Here is a 20,489-nt window from a genome sequence, read left to right as displayed (position 1 = left end):
AGAGATCCTATTTTGTTGTATCTTTTGACACTTGCATACCAGGCAGCTCTGACAGAGTAAACTCAAGTGGATGATTCCGGCAACCTAAGAACTGATGAAAGCTCCCGGGGGCTTTCAGTACAGTGTCCACATCAAGAAGGCAGGAGAAGCAGAGTGATTCTTCCGCCGTGATGCCAAGGTGGCCGGAGTCTCTGGGCCTGACTGGCTGTGTGAGTTGTGGCCTGTTGACCGGAAGTGCCGGGAGGCCTCCCCCTGAAGAGGTCTCCCTGGGCATCATGCAGGATGACGATGAGGGCAGGAGAACCTTGCAGAACGAGTGCAGCCAGAGCTGGTGCGCGATTACTTACAGAGTCTGCCCAGAGATGCCTTTTATTGTTCCTGGTGGTGTATTAGCAGGCCTCGTATTAAAAAAGAAAAAAATAATAATAATTTCCTTCTTTGGAGAAAAAGGACTTTAATGAATAGTAAGAGATTAGAGGATTGTATTCTGCATTTCTTAATTTTCCCCAAGTGATTTTACAGTGTACAAAGGAAACGAGGGCCTACTAGAGAATGTCTAAGGGCGGGGCTGCCCAGAGAACTAGTAAAAACAAACAAAAAAAGACTTAAAGCCAGGAAATACGAGGTTTTCATGTAGAGCAGGAAGATCTAAAGACGTATGTTAAGTGGCACACACTTAAATTTATTAATTTTTTATTAACCAAAGTAATTATTTCTGTGTTGCCGAGGCAGACTAGGACAGCCCAGAATGTTTCCTTCATTCAAAAGTTACTTGTTCAGAGTGGCTGATCGCTTCGGAAGAGTTATACCCAGGCGAGCAGAACTCAAGTCAGACAGGTTTATGTTTTTGATGTAGGACTGGAGAATGGGCGTTCAGGCACAAAGCGAAAGATTTATCCGGGACTCTGGCAGAGGAACATTTTCACTCTCAGAACTTTAAAAGCCTTTCTGACATCCTGCTTCCGTTTTCATTGTGTAGGAGCAACAGGTCAGGCATTGCCTAAGGCGGCCTTGCAGATCGGCACCTGCCTTTGTCCTTAAGACCTGAAGTCCGCGGAGGGGAGAAGAAGCCAGGGAAATTTAATAGGTCTGTGCCTTCTCTCCGGCCCTTCTGAAAGTTAGCTTTCCATGGGAATTGAGCTTTGATGCCTCGGGGATAGAAGTAGAGGCTGCCTCCAGTCTGGGCCGGAGAGTTACCGAGACAGCTGAGCAGGTGCTAGACTGGGGAACCGCAGAGGTACCCGGAGAGGCTTCCTCATCTCACTTGCCCTTTACCCTCACACTGCAGTGCGTGCTTTCCACAGACCCTTCACAGGGCCTACCTTACTTATTCCGGAAGCTCCGGTCCCTCCACTCCCCGAAGAAAAAGGCCTTGGGTGATTTTGATGGGTAAGGAAGGGCTCCCGCTCATGCCGTGGCTACACCACGAGGGAGGGAAATATCTACCAGCTGCTCCTCCCGTGTTGGAAGCTGGACGCTGGTGTGATTAAAGCTACTAACTTCCTGGCGAGGCTGTCCCGCCTGTGCTGAGCAAGGGGGGCAGCTGGTCCGCAAGTTCCCTTTCTTCCTGGTTTTTCCATTTCTCGCTTTTTCATGGGTAATCAGAAACTTAAGACCTCTTACGCATCCTAACATTTGCTGTGATTTGCATAAACTGTTTTACCACATTGCCTGATGCCTTACAGGAAAAATATAACACATTCCTTCCTCTTCCCCTGTCGTGGTCACAGTGCAGCTCCACCTTTTCCCAAGGATTGTGTAGTCTCACTTGTGTATGTGTTTGATTTTTGATCAAGCCCTTTCTTCTCAGTCTCCTGGAGTTGTTTTCAGACAGTCCTCACTGGGATATATGACTTACTGACAGGACCTCAGGACAGGAAGGAAGGGGTCTCACGGTGGGACACTCAAGGCTCCTTCTTAGGAAACGTCTAACTATGTATGCTCTTACTCTGCCTGCATCTCAGGGGTGTTTCTAATTTCAGGTCTATTCTCCCTGCGCATGGCCTTCTGAGCATATCGAAGCCACGTAGCATAAGACAGGTGAATCAATCTGTCTCCTTTTCTTTTTTCTTTTTTTTCCCAAACTTTAATATTCCCATGCAAAACTAGTATTTTCTCACAGGCTTATTGTATTCCTAACAAATAATGTATCCTTGTTTGGAAAACTGAAGGCTTTGTTCTGTTTTCTAATTTTTTTTTTCTAGGAAATGATGGTTATTGTAGAAATTGACAGCATGTACTATTCCAAAGCCTCTCGGGTCTTCTTTTTAGTTGTCTTGTATGGGAAATGGCAAAGCAAAGTCAGGGTCATCAGCAACATGTCTTAGGACCCAGCTGACAGCCAGAGGTTTCGCTCAGTGCTTTATAAATTAAATAAGACGGTAGTTCAGGATGCCTGGTTGCTAATAATCTGTCAGATAAGACTGATACAGGCAGATAAAGGCATGCAGAAAACTCAGACCAAGTTCAAAAAAGTGTAGACGGTTTGGAGCCACATGGCGTCCCCTCTTCTCTTTTCTTTTACTTAAAAGATCTCATTGGAAATGGTAGTACCGGGGGTTTAAATGAATGAAGAGGTGGTACTTAAGAGGTTAGTTTTCCCAGCTTAGCAGTCATCAAAGATGTAGAGTGACAGGTGGACCTTAATCGATCAGATGAGTGGGACAGTCATAGCTTTACTTGAGACTCGTCAGGCTTACCAGCGAGCAGACACTGGGAAAGTCAAGTCATTACAAAGCTGTGACAAGGATGAGAATATTGGGCACGATGCACAGCGCACGCCATGACCAAACAGGATGGCAACTTTTTGAAAGAAGTAGCAAAGAAATGTGAGCGGTATGACTAAAGGGCAAAGCAGATACTAGATCTACCCCGGCCAAAACAGAACAGAATCCATAGACTATGACTCTAAGGAGGAAAAGGGCCTCTCCAGCATGGCCTCAGTCTGGGATGCTGATGCTTCTGTTGATGGGGTGCCTGAGAATGTTTACTTGCAGTGGTTCTTTTTGTCTGAAGAAGAAGGTGAGCCCAGATAAAAATATTTTGTAGTGAGAGAAAAACTTAAAAAGGAAAATAAAACTTACAGAAGCAACGAAATGAGGCAAGCAGAGATTGACATCTTGCTGTAAAATGCAAAAATTGGGAAATGCAGCTAAAGGTGAAAACTGATGATTATAGTAAGAAGCACAGTTGCTGGGTGTGGTGGCCTGAGCCTGTAATCCCAGTGCTCAGGAGGGTTGGGCGGAAGGGCCAGCCAGGGCTACACAGTGAGTTAAAAAAAAAACCACACAACTTGTGCAACAAATAATACCAGCCTAAAAAATGACGGTGGACGGCTTGTGTAGAAAGTTCAAAATATGGTCATGATGCTTTCTACTATATTAAGAGAGCCAGACAAGAAGCTTTCACTGATCTTTATTTGAGTTTGTCAGTGGTCGCGATCCTATGGCATGTGTGCTGTTTTTCTCTTGAGACAAAAGATGTTGATGTATGAGTTGATTTTTCTAAACTAAAACCCCAGCCTTCAGGTTTGATTGCAGTGTTAGCCCTTTACGATAAGTAACTGGGTTTGGGGCTGCAGTTTGGGCCCTCAACTAAAAGATTCGCTCTCACTGGGTTATTTAATACCTAGTTGAATGTCTTCCGGGCAGAGTCTGTCTATGGACAAATAGCAAGGAGAACTTAAGGAAGCCTTCAAAGGCAGAAAGGGAAGAGGAATATAAAATAAAAAACTAAAGGACAGTGTTGTTAACCACCCACGCTAACTGCCCAAATCACAACTTCCTAGAAAACTAATCGTAAGAGAAGAATTCGATGCTACACACAGATTTGATGTTATGCTGTACTGTTTCCCCTTTTAAAAAATGGGAGAGGTGGAAAAAATGCTTTCGAATCCTGATGGTCCTCTGAATAAGCCATGGGCGTGGCCCTCAGTTCATATCTAGTGGATCTGTTAACTGTTCTGGACGTGGGTTTGCACATGTATAAAATAAGGAGCTTAGAGGTGATGGTGGCTGTGGTTCTAAGCAGGGCTGGGTCTGGTTAGTACTTGGGCAGTTCTTAATTTGAATTAAACGTTTAAGAGTTTGGGGTGGACAGATACAGATGCAAGGGCTTAAAGGCCATAGGTAACGTAGACCAGCCCTTTTTAAATACCTATATGTAGAGTGAATGCGTGAGTGGCCAGCATGACAGCCTCTAGATTCCAAGCATTTGTCCTGTTTGAAGGGTGAGCCAAACTAGGATTAAATTTACTGGACTTTAATAAAAAGTCTTACTTATGTTAATTGTGTAAGACATTTAATTAAGTTGCAGGAGACCTGGATTAATAGCTGTTTATATGAAAAAGACGAAGGGTGTTTTAACCTGAAATGGCAGATAGAGTTAGGAGGGAAATGTGAATGTCGGAAGAAACCAAAGCTACAGTATAGCAAACGTATGGGGTTAAGCAGCTTTGACAGGCTGAAGCCATTGTCAGGCGGAAATACCTAAGACCCAGCTTACTAGACCTCAGTAAATGCCACTTCCACGTGGCTAGTTCTGTAGAATCTGTATGTATTCTCTATTTTCTTGTGGGATTCTCTGTATTTGGTGGAAATTTTCGGTATTAGAAATCTGTGAAAGAAATAGTATTAAATCATTAAGTGTTGACAAGTGGTGATTTCCTTCCTGCGCAGCCTACCCAAAACACAACGTGTGTGTTGTGGTTTTCATTATAACAGTATATCGTATTTCTGGGTACTCATCAATTCTCAGGGCTTCCATGTGGCATTATTTTGACACCAGAAATTATTTGATGAAGACTTTGCTCTAGGAGCTAACTGTACACATCAGAATTATTGTAAATATCTTAAGGCTTTAGAGCAGGCTGGCCAGTGGGTAAGTATGTGAATAAATTGAGGCGATTCCATGAACTCCCTGAAAAGATACATAATTGTTTTTGTATGTGTGATATTTTCTGGGAAGGATTCCAACACTTTCATAAAATTCTCGAATAATACAAAAATTGGGCCCCTTTCCCCTCTACCTATCTAATTTGTTTACGGCCTCATGTGTAACAAAGACACTTCTTGATTTTTGCCTTCTGTCATCTGCTGAAGCGGGCAGACAGACCTTCCTTGAAAATGCCAGTGCCTTAGGCAGCAGCAGGGACTCCAAAGGGCCTCAAGGCGGAGTTGCAAAGGTGTAATCCACATCTTAGCTTTAGAAGCCCTTTCTCCCCCTTCCTCACACCATACAGCAAAATTACCTTCATTTCCACTTTTTTTCTTTTAAAGATAATAAAAAAATAAAAAATGATACAGAATTTCAAAACAAGATGATAGGAAATTAGCACTGCTTATTATATTGCATATTGTTATCTTCAAAGTAATTAGTTGTCCTGACCAGACTCAGGCATGTAAGACTGATCAAACAATATACACCAACTGTTCCTTTCAGTCAACTAACAGAAATTAGTAGTACAGTTGTCTTAGCTGTCGTGTGTGTGTGTGTGTGTGTGTGTGTGTGTGTGTGTATAACTTTATTTTTAAAAAGAAGTTTCAGACATGTTACTTACAGAATTTGGATCATTTTTTACTGTTCCCCTTTCAATTTGTGAGTACAAATTTGATCTTTTCCAGGAATATTTTGTTCTGAGGTGAGTTCCAGAGAGGCTTGATCTTCTCAATGGGATATGTGTTTCATGTGGTTTTTCTTCCTTTGCAAACGCACAGGGTGCCAAAGCCTGCTTTCTGCGAGACATTCCTTTCTCGGCCATCTACTTCCCATGTTATGCCCATGTGAAGGCTTCTTTTGCAAGTGAAGATGGGCAGATTAGCCCTGGAAGCCTGCTGCTAGCGGGGGCCATAGCTGGTGAGTGTCCTGCGTGGAATTCTGCTACTTCCCCATCGGCTGTCCCCACCCTCCGTGTCCCCAGGTTCCAGCCCCACCACATGCTACCAACTGGAATTTTTTGCTGATGGTGTTTGACAGGGTAAATATGAATTGGTTACAGATTGCTTCGAATAGCTAGTGAAAAGTAAAGGTACAACGTTCACCTTTATTCAGGCACGTTCCATGTTAGACAAATTTAATGTCTTAACTCGTAAAAAGACCTCATTGATGATTGGCTCGTTTTTGTGGTCTGTGGATCACAATTCACGTCTCATCTTATTTCAGAATTTCACTTCACAGCATAACAATGAGAATGCAACCAGAAGTGTTTGAAAATTGGGATACTCGTGCTCTACCGGCATCTAAACAGAACGCTGCATATAGCATTGGCAGCTTGCACGTCCTCACATCATGGCTGCAGGCTTCCCGGAGCAGGATGGGAGGGAGAGAGGAAGGGCGAAAGAAAGGCGGGAAGGAGTGGGCGTGAGCAAAGGAGCGAGGGAGGGGAAGAGAGAGACCATAGTTAGTACTGAGCGTTCCTCTTCATGTAATTATCCATTGCCCCAGTCTCCCCTTCCCTGTATCATGGGAAAATATGAGACATAGTGTGTTTTACAGCAGATAACAGAAGCTAATGACAAATATCACGACTACCGTTATCCTTAAAAGTCAGGGATAAGAAGGAAAGACAGGATGTCCCCTTTCTCTCTCATCCTCCTTTTTCAGCCTTGTTTTGGAATTTCTAGGCCGTGTGGTAAAATACAAGTAATAAGCAGACATGTTATATAAAAGTAGCACTGATGCTGCCGTTATTTACAGTGATTGTTTGTTTACCCAAAAATCCAAAGTAAACTGCCAAAAATGTGTTTGGACTAACATTTCTTACAAGTTAGTAATGCATTTCGTTCAGATAAACTTTTAAAACTCTCTGTGGAGATGAGCAGTTAGTCGATGCCACAGAGGAAGCCCAAGGGGCGGCTGCTGAGTGTGGAGCCCGGTGGAAGCCGAGCGGGAGAGGAGACCTGTGTCCTCACCGTGCCGGGCCGTGCTGCTGGGAGTGCAGTGAGCACAGTGGTGCACCGCGGCCTGCGAGGACAGAGTGGTCCCTGGGAGTGGGCGTGGCAAATCACAGGAGCCCGAGGAAGCACGTTCCAGGGCTCTGCTGTCTTTAAGGGGGAAAGCCTGTCTGAAAAAAACACAGAAGTCCTCCTAGGTAATGGAGCTTCAGGCAATGCCAGTGACTAGTGATAATCACTAACGTACGAGGAAGCACAAGTGTCTCATAACTGTTTTTAGATATACCGTATTCAAACTAGTTCCTTATACAGAATATGTGCATATTTTGTTGTTACTGTTGAACAGCCGTATTATACATAAGGTAGATCTAATGATTAAATGAATATGATGGTGCTGTGTTTTGATAATCATTTCACTTCTGGTAAGTACCGACACCCATGAGAATTTGATTAGTCTTGAGATAAATTTCTTTCGTAACACGCAGCTTTTTAAAGCTATCTTTAAAGCTACCAGCTTTTTGAACTCACTACCTAAAGAATTTGTTTGTTGTAAGATTTTAGTATCTAGTATTTTCGTTTAATTTTTTAAACTATCATTGTCTTTAAATACTGGGAACATCTACTCTGATATTTCACAGATTAAGCAAGGTTAAGTGATGTGTGACTTTGTGTTCATTGCCCAGAGTATTTCAGAAGGTGAGGGCTGAGTCAGGGAGCCTAAAATTAGGAAGCCACTTCTAATTCTGTGTCATTAGCATGCCACTTTTTAGTATTTCAATACGGCTTCTGCAAACCAGACATGGTGGCATACGCCTGCAATCTCAGCACTTGGGAGGCTGAAGCAGGAGGATCCCCTCGAGTTCAAGGCCAGCCTGGACTATATAATGAGACCTTGTCTCAGCAGCCAAAAAAAATCAGTATGTTTTGTGATAATACCAAGTAAAAGATCCCTACTGCTTTTTAGGTCTCATAGCATGATCTGTTATACCAGATAATTTTTTTGTCAGGGGAAAAAGACAAAAGAACGAGTCAAACTATAGTGAGTAGTAAGGGTCTTGCCTTTTATTTAATTAGCTTAAACCAAATTTTAATTCAGGGTTATCTTTAAAAGCTATTCATTGCATATTCATAGATACGGAAGAGCTACATGTGTGTGATTGTGTTGCTTTCACAAACATTTTAGACAGGCGATAAATGAAAAATTTTAGGCAAATAAAATTTTACAGAGTTCAGCTGAGGAAAGGACAGTGTGTGGAGTGGGCCAGTCCTCAGAGCCGGAATGAGCCAGACTCGGGCTGCCGCGTGGCTGGGACAGAAAGGGGAAATGACGTGCAGAAAGCAGAAGTGGATGAAGGTAGCTGGTTGTCATTTCCCTGCTTTGATTGGCTGAAACCCAGCTATTTGTTACAAAGGCAAAGTCCTAAGTTAGATTGTCGGTTTGCTTACAGCCTGGGTTATGCTGCCATTCTTTACAGAGGACTCCGTGGAGCCTCTGAAGTGCAAATTTAGTCTAACAGATTTCCCCTTTTGAGCAGCCTCTCAATTGTGAGCCACTGACCAGATCTTTGGGCATTCATGTTACTCTCCATCACCATGGTAAATAGACTGATTGGCTCTCAGTGGAATCCACAAGTTACATTCGGTCTCACCTCGCGCTGTGCAATAGCAGAATGGTCGGTTTTGTGAGGAGGAAACGGGAACCTTCCGTAGGAGAGGAGCGCCGCTGGCATGTGTGTGTGGATAATGTGACCGCAAAGTTTAAGATCATTTCAACGCAATCTCAGATCCTCAAGAATAAAAAGCAGTAGCGCTATTATATCAAGCTAATGAACTAAGCATACTGTTCCACCCGTCTCCTATGAAGTTCCTTAAAAATGTCAGAAAAATACATTCGTGGTAGTTCTGCTTTGGCCCTTAGCACACAGAGACAGCAGCATATTGACTGAGACTGAACCGAATGATGCCAAGGCTCCAAACACTGGCAGGGAAACCTACTACTGTAAGACCCGAGCCCGCGGATTGGAAGCCCCGAGAGAACGCTAGGATTCCGGGGCGGAAGCGGAAGTACTAGGCTGAATCCTGGGTTAGCTCATTTGTGACCTGCGACCGGAGAGCCATCCTTGAGACTCTTTCTCATCACCTGGAACCTCAGGCAGCACCTGCAGGTTAAAAGCTCAATGCAGTGTTGTTTAAAAAAAGGCGGGGGTGGTATGGGTCTTAAAGGGCAGGTGTGGGAGCTGAAAGAAAGCAGGGCAGGGCTTAAGGTAATTTCCAGACCTTTCCCGCAGATGCAGGGAAGCGTACATTAATGGTAGTTCTTCCCCAGAGGAGTAGATAATAAATTCTACCTGCAGTGCGAAACCCTCCACGTTTCGGCAGCTCAGAAGGCTTCCGCCCTGCCAGCCTGTTACTCAGGAGAGAGGCTTGTGGGTGCGGCTGACCTGGAGTGTGGTACATGCCGCCCGGGACCAGCCTCGCCTTTGAACTTGAGTGTCCTAGACAGCTGGAGGTGCTCAGGAAGGAGCAACAAGGCAAGTGAAATGGAGAATTACAGAGCAAACAGGCAATTCAGAGACCAGAAGGGAACTTTTAAGAACTGTAATTAGGGTCCTCAGAGAGATTTGAAAGGAATAATCAGTAAGGAAGCTTTCTTGAAAATTAATGAAGGGATCGCCAAAATTAAAAATTCGGAGATAGTTCTGAATGATAGGGTTTTTGTGATCAAAGACCAAGCTAGACATCTGGAAAATAAGGACATGGAAAAGATTCTAGAATGTGGAACAAACAAATATGGAGAAGAGAAGGAAGAGAGTTTAAGAGATGTAGGGTTAATACGGGAGGTCTGACATCTGTCTAGTAGGAGCTGCCTGGGTACCTGCCAAGGAGGGCTGTGGCTGTTCCCGGGCACATTAGCATGCAGGAGTGGGCAGAACTTGCTTCTCACATGCCGAGACCCCAAGGTTCAGTCACAGACCTTCTCAGCAGCAAACAGAAGACTATTTAAGAAGAGGGACAGTGTGGGACATGTGAAACACGTCAAATAAAAGTAAAACTTGTGAGCAGGCCTAAGTAATTGCTGGCTAGGTTTGTGTACTTATTGTCCAAAAGGTTTGGGGAGATAAAGTACACTGGCTTCCTGCCCTTGCTGGGAAAAGAGGCGAATGCCAATGAATTAAACACTTGGTCCTGTATCCCTGTGTGATTGTGCATTATTTAATTAATATTTAGGAAAGGGGAGAGATCAAAAGGGAAGTAACTAGAAGGAAGGAAAATAGCATAATACAGGACATCAGAAATAAGTCCAATAGCCTCAATAAATGGTAGTGGATTTAATGCCTCTCGTAAAAATACTTTCAGAAAACAAAATCTAGTCATTTGAAGCTTTTAAAAACAGCAACGTAGAAAATTTGAAAAAGAACAGGTTGAAAAATATGTACAAGGAATGGAGATACAGCTCAGTGGCACAGCGCCTGCCTGGAGAGCGCACCGTCCTGAGTTCGATTCCCAGTACCAAAAAAAAAAAGAAATGTGTACAAGGCAAATAGCAACAGTAAGCAAGCATAGGAATATTAATTTCAGACTAAAGGAAATTTGGAAGTTAAAAATAGCCTTTAGAAACACAGGCATGTTTTGTGCTCAGTGAAATCCACTACAAAGGTAGTTCATCAGTCTCTATGTATTGTCAGTGTAATACTGTCTTAAAGATTTCAGCTGAAAGTTTGAGAAGACCATGATACTTTCACATTCCTAATGCGGAGCTTCATCATGCTGCTCATAAAATAGGACATATCTGGTAGATATATAGGCAAGGATACAAAGAGGATTCGGAAAACTCTTAGTGTTGACCTAAGATAGGTGTATGTTAACCTTTAAACTTTAAACAGAGAAACACATTATTTGTAAACACAACTAGATATTCATATGAAAATTAAGAATGGCTCAAGCCCCAGTCACTTTTTTCTTTTCTTGTCTTTTTGAGACAAGGTCTCTCTGTGCTGTTCAGGCTGGCCTTGAGCTCACTTTGTAGCCCAGGCTGGCCTTGAACTTGCAAAGATCCTCCTGCCTCGGCTTCCTGAGCGCTGGAATTACAGTTGCGCACTACTACCCCTGACGTTTTCTGAACTGTTAACAAAGCTGTGCAATTAGAACTCGTCCTTTGATGGCTCATTTCACTTAGTGCAGTGTTAGAGGCATGCACCACCACGCCCGGTCACGTTCTCCTTTTGTTACAAATGATCTTGTGCTGTGCCTTGCAGCCTTGTGGTCATTTGTGACTGCCAGGGCAGCGTCCTCATCACCGCTGTCGCAGAGGTGGTGGGAACCAAAGGGCTGCAGCTGTGTCTCTTCGAGAATCAGTGCGCTGCCCTTCCTGCTGCAGGCCCCAGACTCTGCTCCCCGTCTCCTCGCTTCCCCTTGCTCCCTGTCTTCAGGTATGGGGAGGTCTCAGGTCCGGTCGTCAGCATGGTCTTAGCCTTGGGCAAGCCAAGAGAGACCAGGAAAATGCACTTAGATGTTGCCATTCTTGGCCCTGAATATCAACGGTGCTCAGGGGGCCGACCTCCTTCTAGTTCCTGCTACTTCCAGCCACGCTCTGGCACAGCCTGGTGGAATTTTCTAGGTTAAGGAATGCACAAAGCCTCAGACCAGAAATCTCTCTGCAGAGACACCCACCCTGCAGAGCTGAGAACGAGGCAGCTGTGTCCGTGTTGCCATGTTTCCCGCATCCCCGGCAACACCAGTCCTTTTCAGACAACTCACCAGGTCACTTACACATTTCTTTGGTCACTTTTATTGGTCACTTTTATTCCAGCACCTCAATCTCCCAATACTTCGCTCTCCTTCCCTGGCAGGGAACTATTTGCAAAAACTACTCCAGCAGTAGGGGAACTTCTTACCCATTTTCCTGTGCTTGGGTCTTGCATTCACACTTGAACTTGCCTGCCCATAACTGTAAGGATTCTATCCCGTCTCTAGAGCAGACTGCCTGCTAAACTCTTTCTAAACCGGGAAGTAAAACAGAATCAGTGGTGTGAACACAGTGGGTTTCTAAGCATTTTTTGTGTTTCCTTCCATTATGTTGGAGGATAAATTCCTGGCCTGAAGTTAAAATAGTTCCTGCAAACCAATAGAAAACTCAGTGTGACTTACCAAATAAAGCGTGAGATACAAAGGGAGCTTTTCACATGCAAAGTCGTGGTGGATTTTATAATTCTTACTTCAGCTTAATGTTTGGGGAGCTGAATAAAGTTGGGAGAGGAAAAGCGCCTGCCTTAATGATACAGATGCAAGCAGGTAGTATGTAGATTAACCCAAACACACACACACACACACACACACACACACCCCCGCTCACAGTGTAACTTTAAAACTGTCTGTTAGAAGGATGAGATGTCGTTATGAGCCAGACCATGTTGGTTTGGATAGAAATTCTTACAGAATTATTAAGCCTTAAAAAAAGCAAAGGAGATTTATGCATCTGCATTTGACCAGTTTGGTTTGGAATTGGTTCATAGTGGAAAAGTAATAAAACCATAAGAGACAGTGTCTTCTGAGCACAGTCTCACTTTTAAAAAATCTAAACATGGGTCTGCCCCATTTTGGATAGAGTGACTGGAGAAAAATTTCCCATTGGTAATTTTGGGAGGAATTTTTGTTGTTGTTCCTGTTTCATTGATAATCAGCCAATGTAAATTTTAAGATTTCTTTCAAATATTTTTCTGGCGATATCAGTCTTGGGGGAAATAAAAGAATCCTTCAGTGTTATCTGTGAGCCCTGTACACACACACACACATACACACACACACACACACACAGTGGTTTAGTTATCAGTCAGTTCTTTCTTGTATAAGGGAAAAGTCAGGTTGGGGGTCAGGGTGGTGGAGGGCCCCTCCTGTGATTGCCAGCAGGCAGAAAGCCATGAAGAGGAAACACAGAACGAGTTTCACCTCTAGAAAATCAGACCTAATAAACTTTGCAAGGTTCTGATTTCAGCAGGAAAGCAAAAAAGAAATATTTTTAAAAACCACTTCCTCCATTTATTCTCAGCCAGTTGAAGTCGCGTTATTGATAAATAATTCCTTAAGTATTTAAGACCAGAAGCAACATGTGAACGTAGGGCGCTGAGGGGACTGAGGAGAGCAGGTGTGGCGGAGTGGCATGTCTGCGCCTCCCCGGGAAGACAGTGCGGTAAGCACTTGACTGCATTGGTTGCTTCACTTTCTTTCCAGGGCCTGCAGTTGAAAGCACAGTTATTTTTATATAGCGTGGATGTGAGCAGGCTGAGATGGTGTTACGTCTCTCAACAGGTATGCCCGCGGCGTCTTTAGTGACCCCTGCTGATGTTATCAAGACGAGATTACAGGTGGCTGCCCGGGCCGGCCAGACCACTTACAGTGGAGTGATAGACTGCTTCAGAAAGATACTGCGGGAAGAAGGACCGAAAGCCTTGTGGAAAGGAGCTGGTGGTATGGAAATAACTGGTTCTTAACTAACCCTTTGGCATCAGGTAAATTTCTGAGGAAAAAAAAAAACAAAAAACAGTAACGATACCTGTAATTTCTACTTACTTGAAGCTCGCGTGTTTCGATCCTCACCCCAGTTTGGCGTCACTTTGCTGACTTACGAGTTGCTCCAGCGATGGTTCTACATTGATTTTGGAGGAGTGTAAGTGTCGTGCTCAATTTCTGCTGCTGAATTTCAGCAGTTTCTCATCCTCAGATGCACAACCGTTCCCATTAATGGTGAAACGGAAAAGAGTTAGAAAAATGTACAAGTCATTCCAAAGGAGACATAGCAGCTGACTGAGTTCAGTAACTCCTTTGTGATGCATATAACAGTTTTTCTGTTTATTTTTGTCCCTTTGAGACAGGGTCTCCCTATGCAGTTCAGGCTGGCCTTGAGCTCACTTTATAGCCCAGGCTGGTCTCAAACTTGCAATGATCCTCCTGCCTCAGCCTCTTGAGTACTGGGATTACAGGTGTGCGCCACACCCAACTCATACTACACTTTTTGAGTGATTTTTTATCATTTAAAAAAAATAAAAACGCGCTCTTACTAGTTTATTCTTCTTGTAGAAAACCTGTGGGATCTGAGCCAATTCCTAAATCCAGGATCGTCCTGCCCGCTCCTAACCCTGATCACGTTGGTGGCTACAAACTGGCAGTTGCAACATTCGCAGGGATTGAAAACAAATTTGGACTTTACCTACCTCTCTTCAAGCCATCTGCATCTACCTCAAAAGCAGTGAGCAGGGAGTGAAGGAGGGCGACCCCAGCTCACTGCTGGGGAGAGGTCCGTGCTGCGGTAAGAACGCCCCATTCTGGATGGAAGCAAGGCGTCACTTCTTCCCCATCCATCTCATTTAAATTCACATCAAGGCTTCTCATTAAGTGAAATCACTCATTATCTGTATGTTTTCTTATCCAAATCATTGTGCAATTATTCCTGATTATTCTTTGGACCTCTGCCTGCAACCTGTGTTTGTATCTGACATTTGCTGGAATTGGGTTGGCACTGACATGATTTGGGGGCAAGAGCAAGTCCGAGGAGAGGTTTGGGCTCCCCTTCCTGGGTTAGGATGAGGATCTCAAGGCGGCTTCACAGAAGCAATCAGGGTTTGCAGAGTGTCCCCAGTGTGTCTAAACGCTTAGGAAACTGGGTGTGTATTTATAAAAACAAAAAGCACTGGAAGAAATGGGGGGGAAAAAAAATCAGAAATGGCCAGCTTGGATTGAAATTCTAAACATGCGCAAATTTTGTCTCTGGATTATATTATGAAGCTTTTATGTGAAACATGTTTTTTTATAATGAAAACCACATTGGAGATGTTTAATAATCATATGCTGTTACTGGTCTTGAGACTAAGGAAAAAGTGTTAGCGCTTTAAGGAAGTGCTTTTGGCATTTTGTTATAGAGACGGAGAAACTCAGACACAGCCCCTCCGTTGGATGTGCTAATTTTGTATATTGTTCCTGGGACGCACACGTGCCAGTTACTGCCTGTCTCAATCAACACTGCAGAAAAATGCACATGGCGGACCGCTGGCACCGACCCGGCCCCCTCCCCTCCCCCATAGCTGGCATCCCCCTGCTTTTAAAATCTCGAATCATGTAAGACAAATATATCCTAATGTAAGTTTTATTTAATTTGTGGTGCCTTGCATAATGGCCAGAAGCTTGTGTGTTTGTGAAGGTGGAAATAAACTATTTTTAAAGCTATGGCACTGCTCTTGAATGTGTTACATGGGGAATAACTGCCGTAAGTGTCATTCATGGGGTCTCCTCTCTGCGCTGCATTTGAGAGATTGTATTCCTAGGGGCATGATCTTTCAAGATAATGTGCGCCTCATTTTCATAGCTCAGAGTGAGTCCAAGAAACTGCATTGACCCTAGAAAAGTACAGAGCTAGCAAGCTGACGCTTCTGGCCTAGTCACTGCTAGCACTTTTGGCAGGGTCTTAGCACGGTATTTACGGTAACACAGAGTTTCAGTGGAGCTGGACGTGAAAACTGGTAAGAAGTGTCGTTTGCATTTTCAGTCTAACTCTGGATGACACCAACATCTGTACCAGCATATCTAACATCTGCTAATATTTGGCCAATACTGTACGCTTTGGCAAAATAAGTTCATCTTGATCAGGTCTGTCTTTTCAACTACAGCCAGGCTCCCAAAGAAGCTCCTGAATAATCTGTTGACAGTTTATGAACAGTCTGTTGTCTCCAAACCTTCTTGCCTTAGAAGATAACCATTTCTCCGTTTCTGCAGGTTGACGCTTAGATTTCAAAACTAGAGAAAATATGTATCCATATGTGTGTGTGTGTGTGTGTGTGTGTGTGTGTGTGTGAAGAGATTTGTTGCCTTCACCAGAAATAGAACAGATACCTACGTGTTCCTTCCTATTCTGTGTGACACAATCCCTCCTCACCCCAAGATGGTAAGTGATAAATTTATATTTTGATCTCCAGGGCCAGTCCCAGAACTCCAAGCACGTCTCAGAAATGTAAATGGTGTTATAATAGCAAAGCACTTCGGCTTTAGTCTTTTGAGTATAGAGAAAAGCCCCTAAGTGTCTGCATTCCCTTTCCTCACTTGAAATTTTATAGAAGATCAGATTTTCGTGGCAGAAACGCTGGCCCAGTCTCATAAACAGTACCCTGCCCTGCCTGCTGCTTTACGGGCTGCTGCATTTGAGTGGGAGCACCCTGGCTGCCCGTAGACTCTCCCAGGGCCAGGAGCGAGACTCTTCAGTAAATAAGAAACTAGAAGCCCTGGGAAGCCGGTGGAGATCGGGCCACAGTGTCTGTTTCTTGGCTTTTTCTGCTGCGGGAGAGGCAGTGACTCAAGAGACTTTGAAGGCGCTCTAATTTCCGTGGATTTCTGCTCAGTGGGTGGCGTGACTGTGAAAGGCCTTGAATAGGCCTGCAATCACCATGTAGTGAAAACCATGTGAAATTTGTTCTGGGTTTCCCTCTTCACAGAGTGACAGCACACATGTCAGCAGTGGTACGGCTGCTGTCGGGGCCTCGGTCATTCATTTCCCTCCCTGAGGCGGAGGGGCAGAAGGCACGCCACTCCCCCTTGCTTCGTGCCACCCAAAGGCACCAGCCGCCTCCTCTGTCTGCAGCCTGAGTCGTTCAGCTCTGCTCTGGGTCCACCTCCTGATTGCTTGAGGGGTGGGAGACAGGCCTGACTTCTGCAGCCGTTCTTTTTTTTTGCAAGGAGGGAAAAAATGTGAAGCTGACCACAAAGTGAACACACTGATGCTTGGGCTCCAGTCGCGGCTGGGTTTCTTGAGGCTGGGTGGCACACTGTCGCCAAGCGCCTGCTGCACCTCATAACCCGCAACCATTTGCCGAGCTCCCTGGGGTCGCCTTAATCCCAGCAGCCAGGGTCTCACAGGGGAAAGTACGAATGCTGGCACAGAAAAGACTCATTTAAATGCTTATTGCATTTCAAGCTTCAGTTTTTACTTAGCTAAAATATTTACCATTGCTGGAAAACAATGTTTAAAATTCTGTGCTTATATGTTATTTAATGGTGTAGCCTATGTAAACCTCGGGACGCTTACATTTTGACAGTCTTCTGGAAATGTTTAACAGCACATAACTCAGTGAGCAGGGAATAAAAACGAGAACAAATTGTGCTTGAAACAGTTTGTAACCCCCTCCGACTCGGTATTCAGAAAGCCAGTGTTATTGGAATTCTTCAGGTCAAGGCAGGAAGATCTCCAGTGACAGAATTTGATGAATCCTGTCCTAGGGCCCTATTTATCAACCTTCCAGATAAATCCTCCCTCAAAGTCATCATGTGCCTTTTACCACAGAAGCAATATTTGTGGGGATGGATTTGTACCCTTGCCACTGAGCAAAATCCCATTTTAAATTCAGGGTAATCAAATGCTTTCAGGATGTGGATTTTTCCAAAGATTTTTAACAGACATGTTCCCTGGTCAGGCCTATGAAATGTTCTTTTCCCTAATGGTCCTTCCCGCAAAGGGGTAAGTGCCTTTTGTCTTACCTTTGGAGAACAGTCCTCATCCAAGAATTCTGCGTTTGGTGTTAGGAAGATCACAGGTGTTAGGAAATTCACTGCTTATTTTAGTATCTGAGGCATCTCCTAGCACTGTCACCTTGCTTTTCAACACAGTGGTAGTCTTTAATTTGAAAGTCCGGATTGAGCTTCCTAAGTATAGGGACTGTCTTTGATTTTTTTTTTTTTTTTTTTTTTTTGGTACTGGGAATCAAACTCACAATCTCATGCTTGCCAGGCAGGCGCTATGCTGCTGAGCTATATCCCTGGCTGTCTTTGATTCTCTTAGTACATGCTTAGTTATTATTTCAAAGGATGGATGGATCAATGAATTTTTGAAAAATGTGCCTCCACTGTACCTTTTATAAGTTTTCTTTGTCATTGGAAGTAAAACCATAACTCAAAACAATCAGTCTTATGTATTTGTCACATGCATTTAAAATCTCAAGTATTTTATTAGAGCAACGGTAGCAATTTAAAACTGGTTTTAATTCATTGGTTACTTTTAGTCAGAACTGATCACATAAACGCTAAGTTTAAATTCCCTGGTCATTGTGAAAAATAAAGCTTTATTTAAAAAAAAAAAACAACTCAAGCCCTTGAGGTGAGTGCTACATTGGAATTGAGATGTACCATGACAATAGTTTTCCTTACTAGTGACGATGGACAAAACTATAGTTTATTCGCTGTTCCCCAAGCTTTCTCTTAGAAGCTGCTGAGAACAACAGGAACTCTCAGAGGGTTTGTTTTAAGCTAATGCATTAATTGACTCAAAAAAGAGTCCAAATGGAACACTCTGCTTTCATCTGCTGTCGTAACCTAATAAAATAATGTTGTTTGCTTTGAGATTCCCGGCTGTTAAGGAGGTTTTGCTCAAGGCAAAACCACAGTCCCCTTGAATAACTTTAGGAGGAAAATTAAGAAGACACAGTAATTGTGCTTGTGTGAGGCTCACTTCTTCTAGGTCACAGACACGCCCCCCGCACACTGGTCTGGCTACCACGGCTGCGGAGCCTACCGCTGCTTTGCCGAGGGCTCTGGCTCCTGGGAGGCTGCTGCATTTTGCAGTGGAATGGTTTCTAAGGCGATTTTTAAAATGGACTTGAGTTCTGAGAACAGACTTGTGCAGTAGGCTGTCCTGTAGGAAATGCATTTTAATGAAAAATGACTAGTGGAAATGTTCTTGCTAGCTTTCCGTCATCCTTACCCCCCGCCATCCTTAGGCGCCTACCCCAGCTTTTGCTGTGGTCTCTTACCGGGCAGTCTCCAAAGGAGAGTGGGACAGATAGTCCCGCCCAGCCCAGAGTCCTTTGGCTTGTAAGAGCTAAGCATGAGCCGTCACAGGCTAGGCATGATCTCATTTAATCTTCCCCTCCACCACTGAGGGAGATACAGTTCTTTTCCAGGTGTTAAAAACGAGGAAACCAAGACTTGGTGTAAGTTTCTTCCCTGATAGAAGAAATTTGAATCCAGAAATCATGGCAGCCTGCCTCCCTATGAGGGTTGATCATTGAAGCTCAACACAGAGGGCTCTTGTGCTGATCTTTGCCCAGAACTTCTTACTGTTCCCAGTTTTCGCTATCAGACATGATCGCTCCTAGCTTAGAGTCGAAGGGAAGAGTGACAGCTGGTTATTTATCAGAGTAAATACATTTCCTACCTCAAAGAATGCTAGGGCTCAAGACCAGATGAACCCTGACAAGCCTTTTGAGGTTCCTCTTAAACTATTTTACAGCCTATTAAAGTCAGTAAAGACAGGATTAAGGTAAACTTGAAGCATTTGCCCCACGGGTGTAAAACTGGAAGGTAACGTCGCAAAGGGAGAGGTAAATTTACAGACTGTTACAGTGCAATGGGATATGATGTGAGCTGAATTGGATCATCTTAAAACCTCTAAAATCTCTAATTAGAAAATGTTTTTCAACAAGAATTGGAAATAATGGAAAACCAAGTTAAAAGTAAATATCTGTGGGTATCTGGCCTCCAAGTGTGTCTGGAGGGAATGGAGACAGTTTACAAAATGTGGGATTTGCTGGAATTACTTTTGGACATGAAATCTCCATCACCATTAATGGTGGAAAAGTTTTGCCGTATTCCTGACAAGTTCCCTGCTACTTCTAAAGTTAAGGAAGACGGTATCTGCCACTGCATGTGTGTCCCTGTTCTTAAATTAATGAGAGCAGATGACTGGCTGATGCACAAAAATAGACATTTTCTTCTTGAGAAAAAATTAAAATATAGTGTTACTCTATTCTCAAAAGGCAAGTATATTTCAGAGTGTGAATTGCTGTTTTGAAGAAGAATTTACCTACGTTATGTTCTAAATTCAGTGATATGCTTTGTTGATCTCAGAATTTATGTGTCTAATTTGAAGGTAACAATATGCAATGGAATTACAATGGTGAACGCCTACCATCTTGTCTAGTGAAACTGTATTATCTCTAATGTTTTATTGAAGAATTATTTTCTTATTCTCTTTCATGGTTTGAGCAATCTTTCATTCTTACATCTGATAATCTGAGCCGTGTAGTTGAGGACAGCGATATGCAGTGTAACAACCACTGTTGATTTGTATTAATTGTGTCACTTTGAATGTTCTTGCTTTGATTTGTTTATGTTCGTGATACTGGTATGCTCCTGCTGTTCTATTTTTTTGTTGGTGTCTCATGTACTACTCTCTTCAAAATAAAAAATAAAAAAATAAATATCCAACCAATAAAAAAAAAAGAATTTATGTGTCTAAATAATCAGAGGCTTGTATAAGAGGCTACTTTTTACAGGAAGTTCTTCATTTGGACTATTGTATTAGAAAAGGCTTACCTGCTGTTAGGGTAAAATCAGAAAAATGCAAATAGGAAAAAGAGGTCACAACAGGTTATTTATTTTTCCTGAAGATAGAAATGAAGCCAATGTGTGCTAATCCTTGGTGTCACAGAAAGGAGAATCCACACTTGAGACTTAGCTTTGCCCTGTCTCACTGTTCAGTGTGCACATGTCATTGTTCCTGATTGAAGAAGCAGGTTGTATTTAACCTGAAACTTCAAGTGACTCTTTAACCACTACTTAGAAAGT

The 20,489-nt window shown here is 43.4% G+C and overlaps 1 protein-coding gene across 1 annotated transcript in view; it reads left to right on the top strand.

Annotated features, from left to right (window-relative positions):
• Positions 1–13,494, top strand: part of Slc25a13 (solute carrier family 25 (aspartate/glutamate carrier), member 13) — a gene marked incomplete at its 3' end in the record, with an annotated part of 103,055 nt that extends 89,561 nt beyond the window's left edge. Inside the window, 3 exon segments of the mRNA XM_013515919.1 lie at positions 5,715–5,853; positions 13,197–13,355; positions 13,464–13,494. Coding sequence (XP_013371373.1) covers positions 5,715–5,853; positions 13,197–13,355; positions 13,464–13,494 — 329 coding nt within the window.
• Positions 13,495–20,489: the final 6,995 nt, after the last annotated feature.

Source organism: Chinchilla lanigera, unplaced genomic scaffold (assembly GCF_000276665.1).
Source record: "Chinchilla lanigera isolate Chin_1 unplaced genomic scaffold, ChiLan1.0 scaffold00031, whole genome shotgun sequence".
Taxonomy (NCBI): Eukaryota; Metazoa; Chordata; class Mammalia; order Rodentia; family Chinchillidae; genus Chinchilla; species Chinchilla lanigera.
This window is presented reverse-complemented; position numbering and strand designations above follow the sequence as displayed.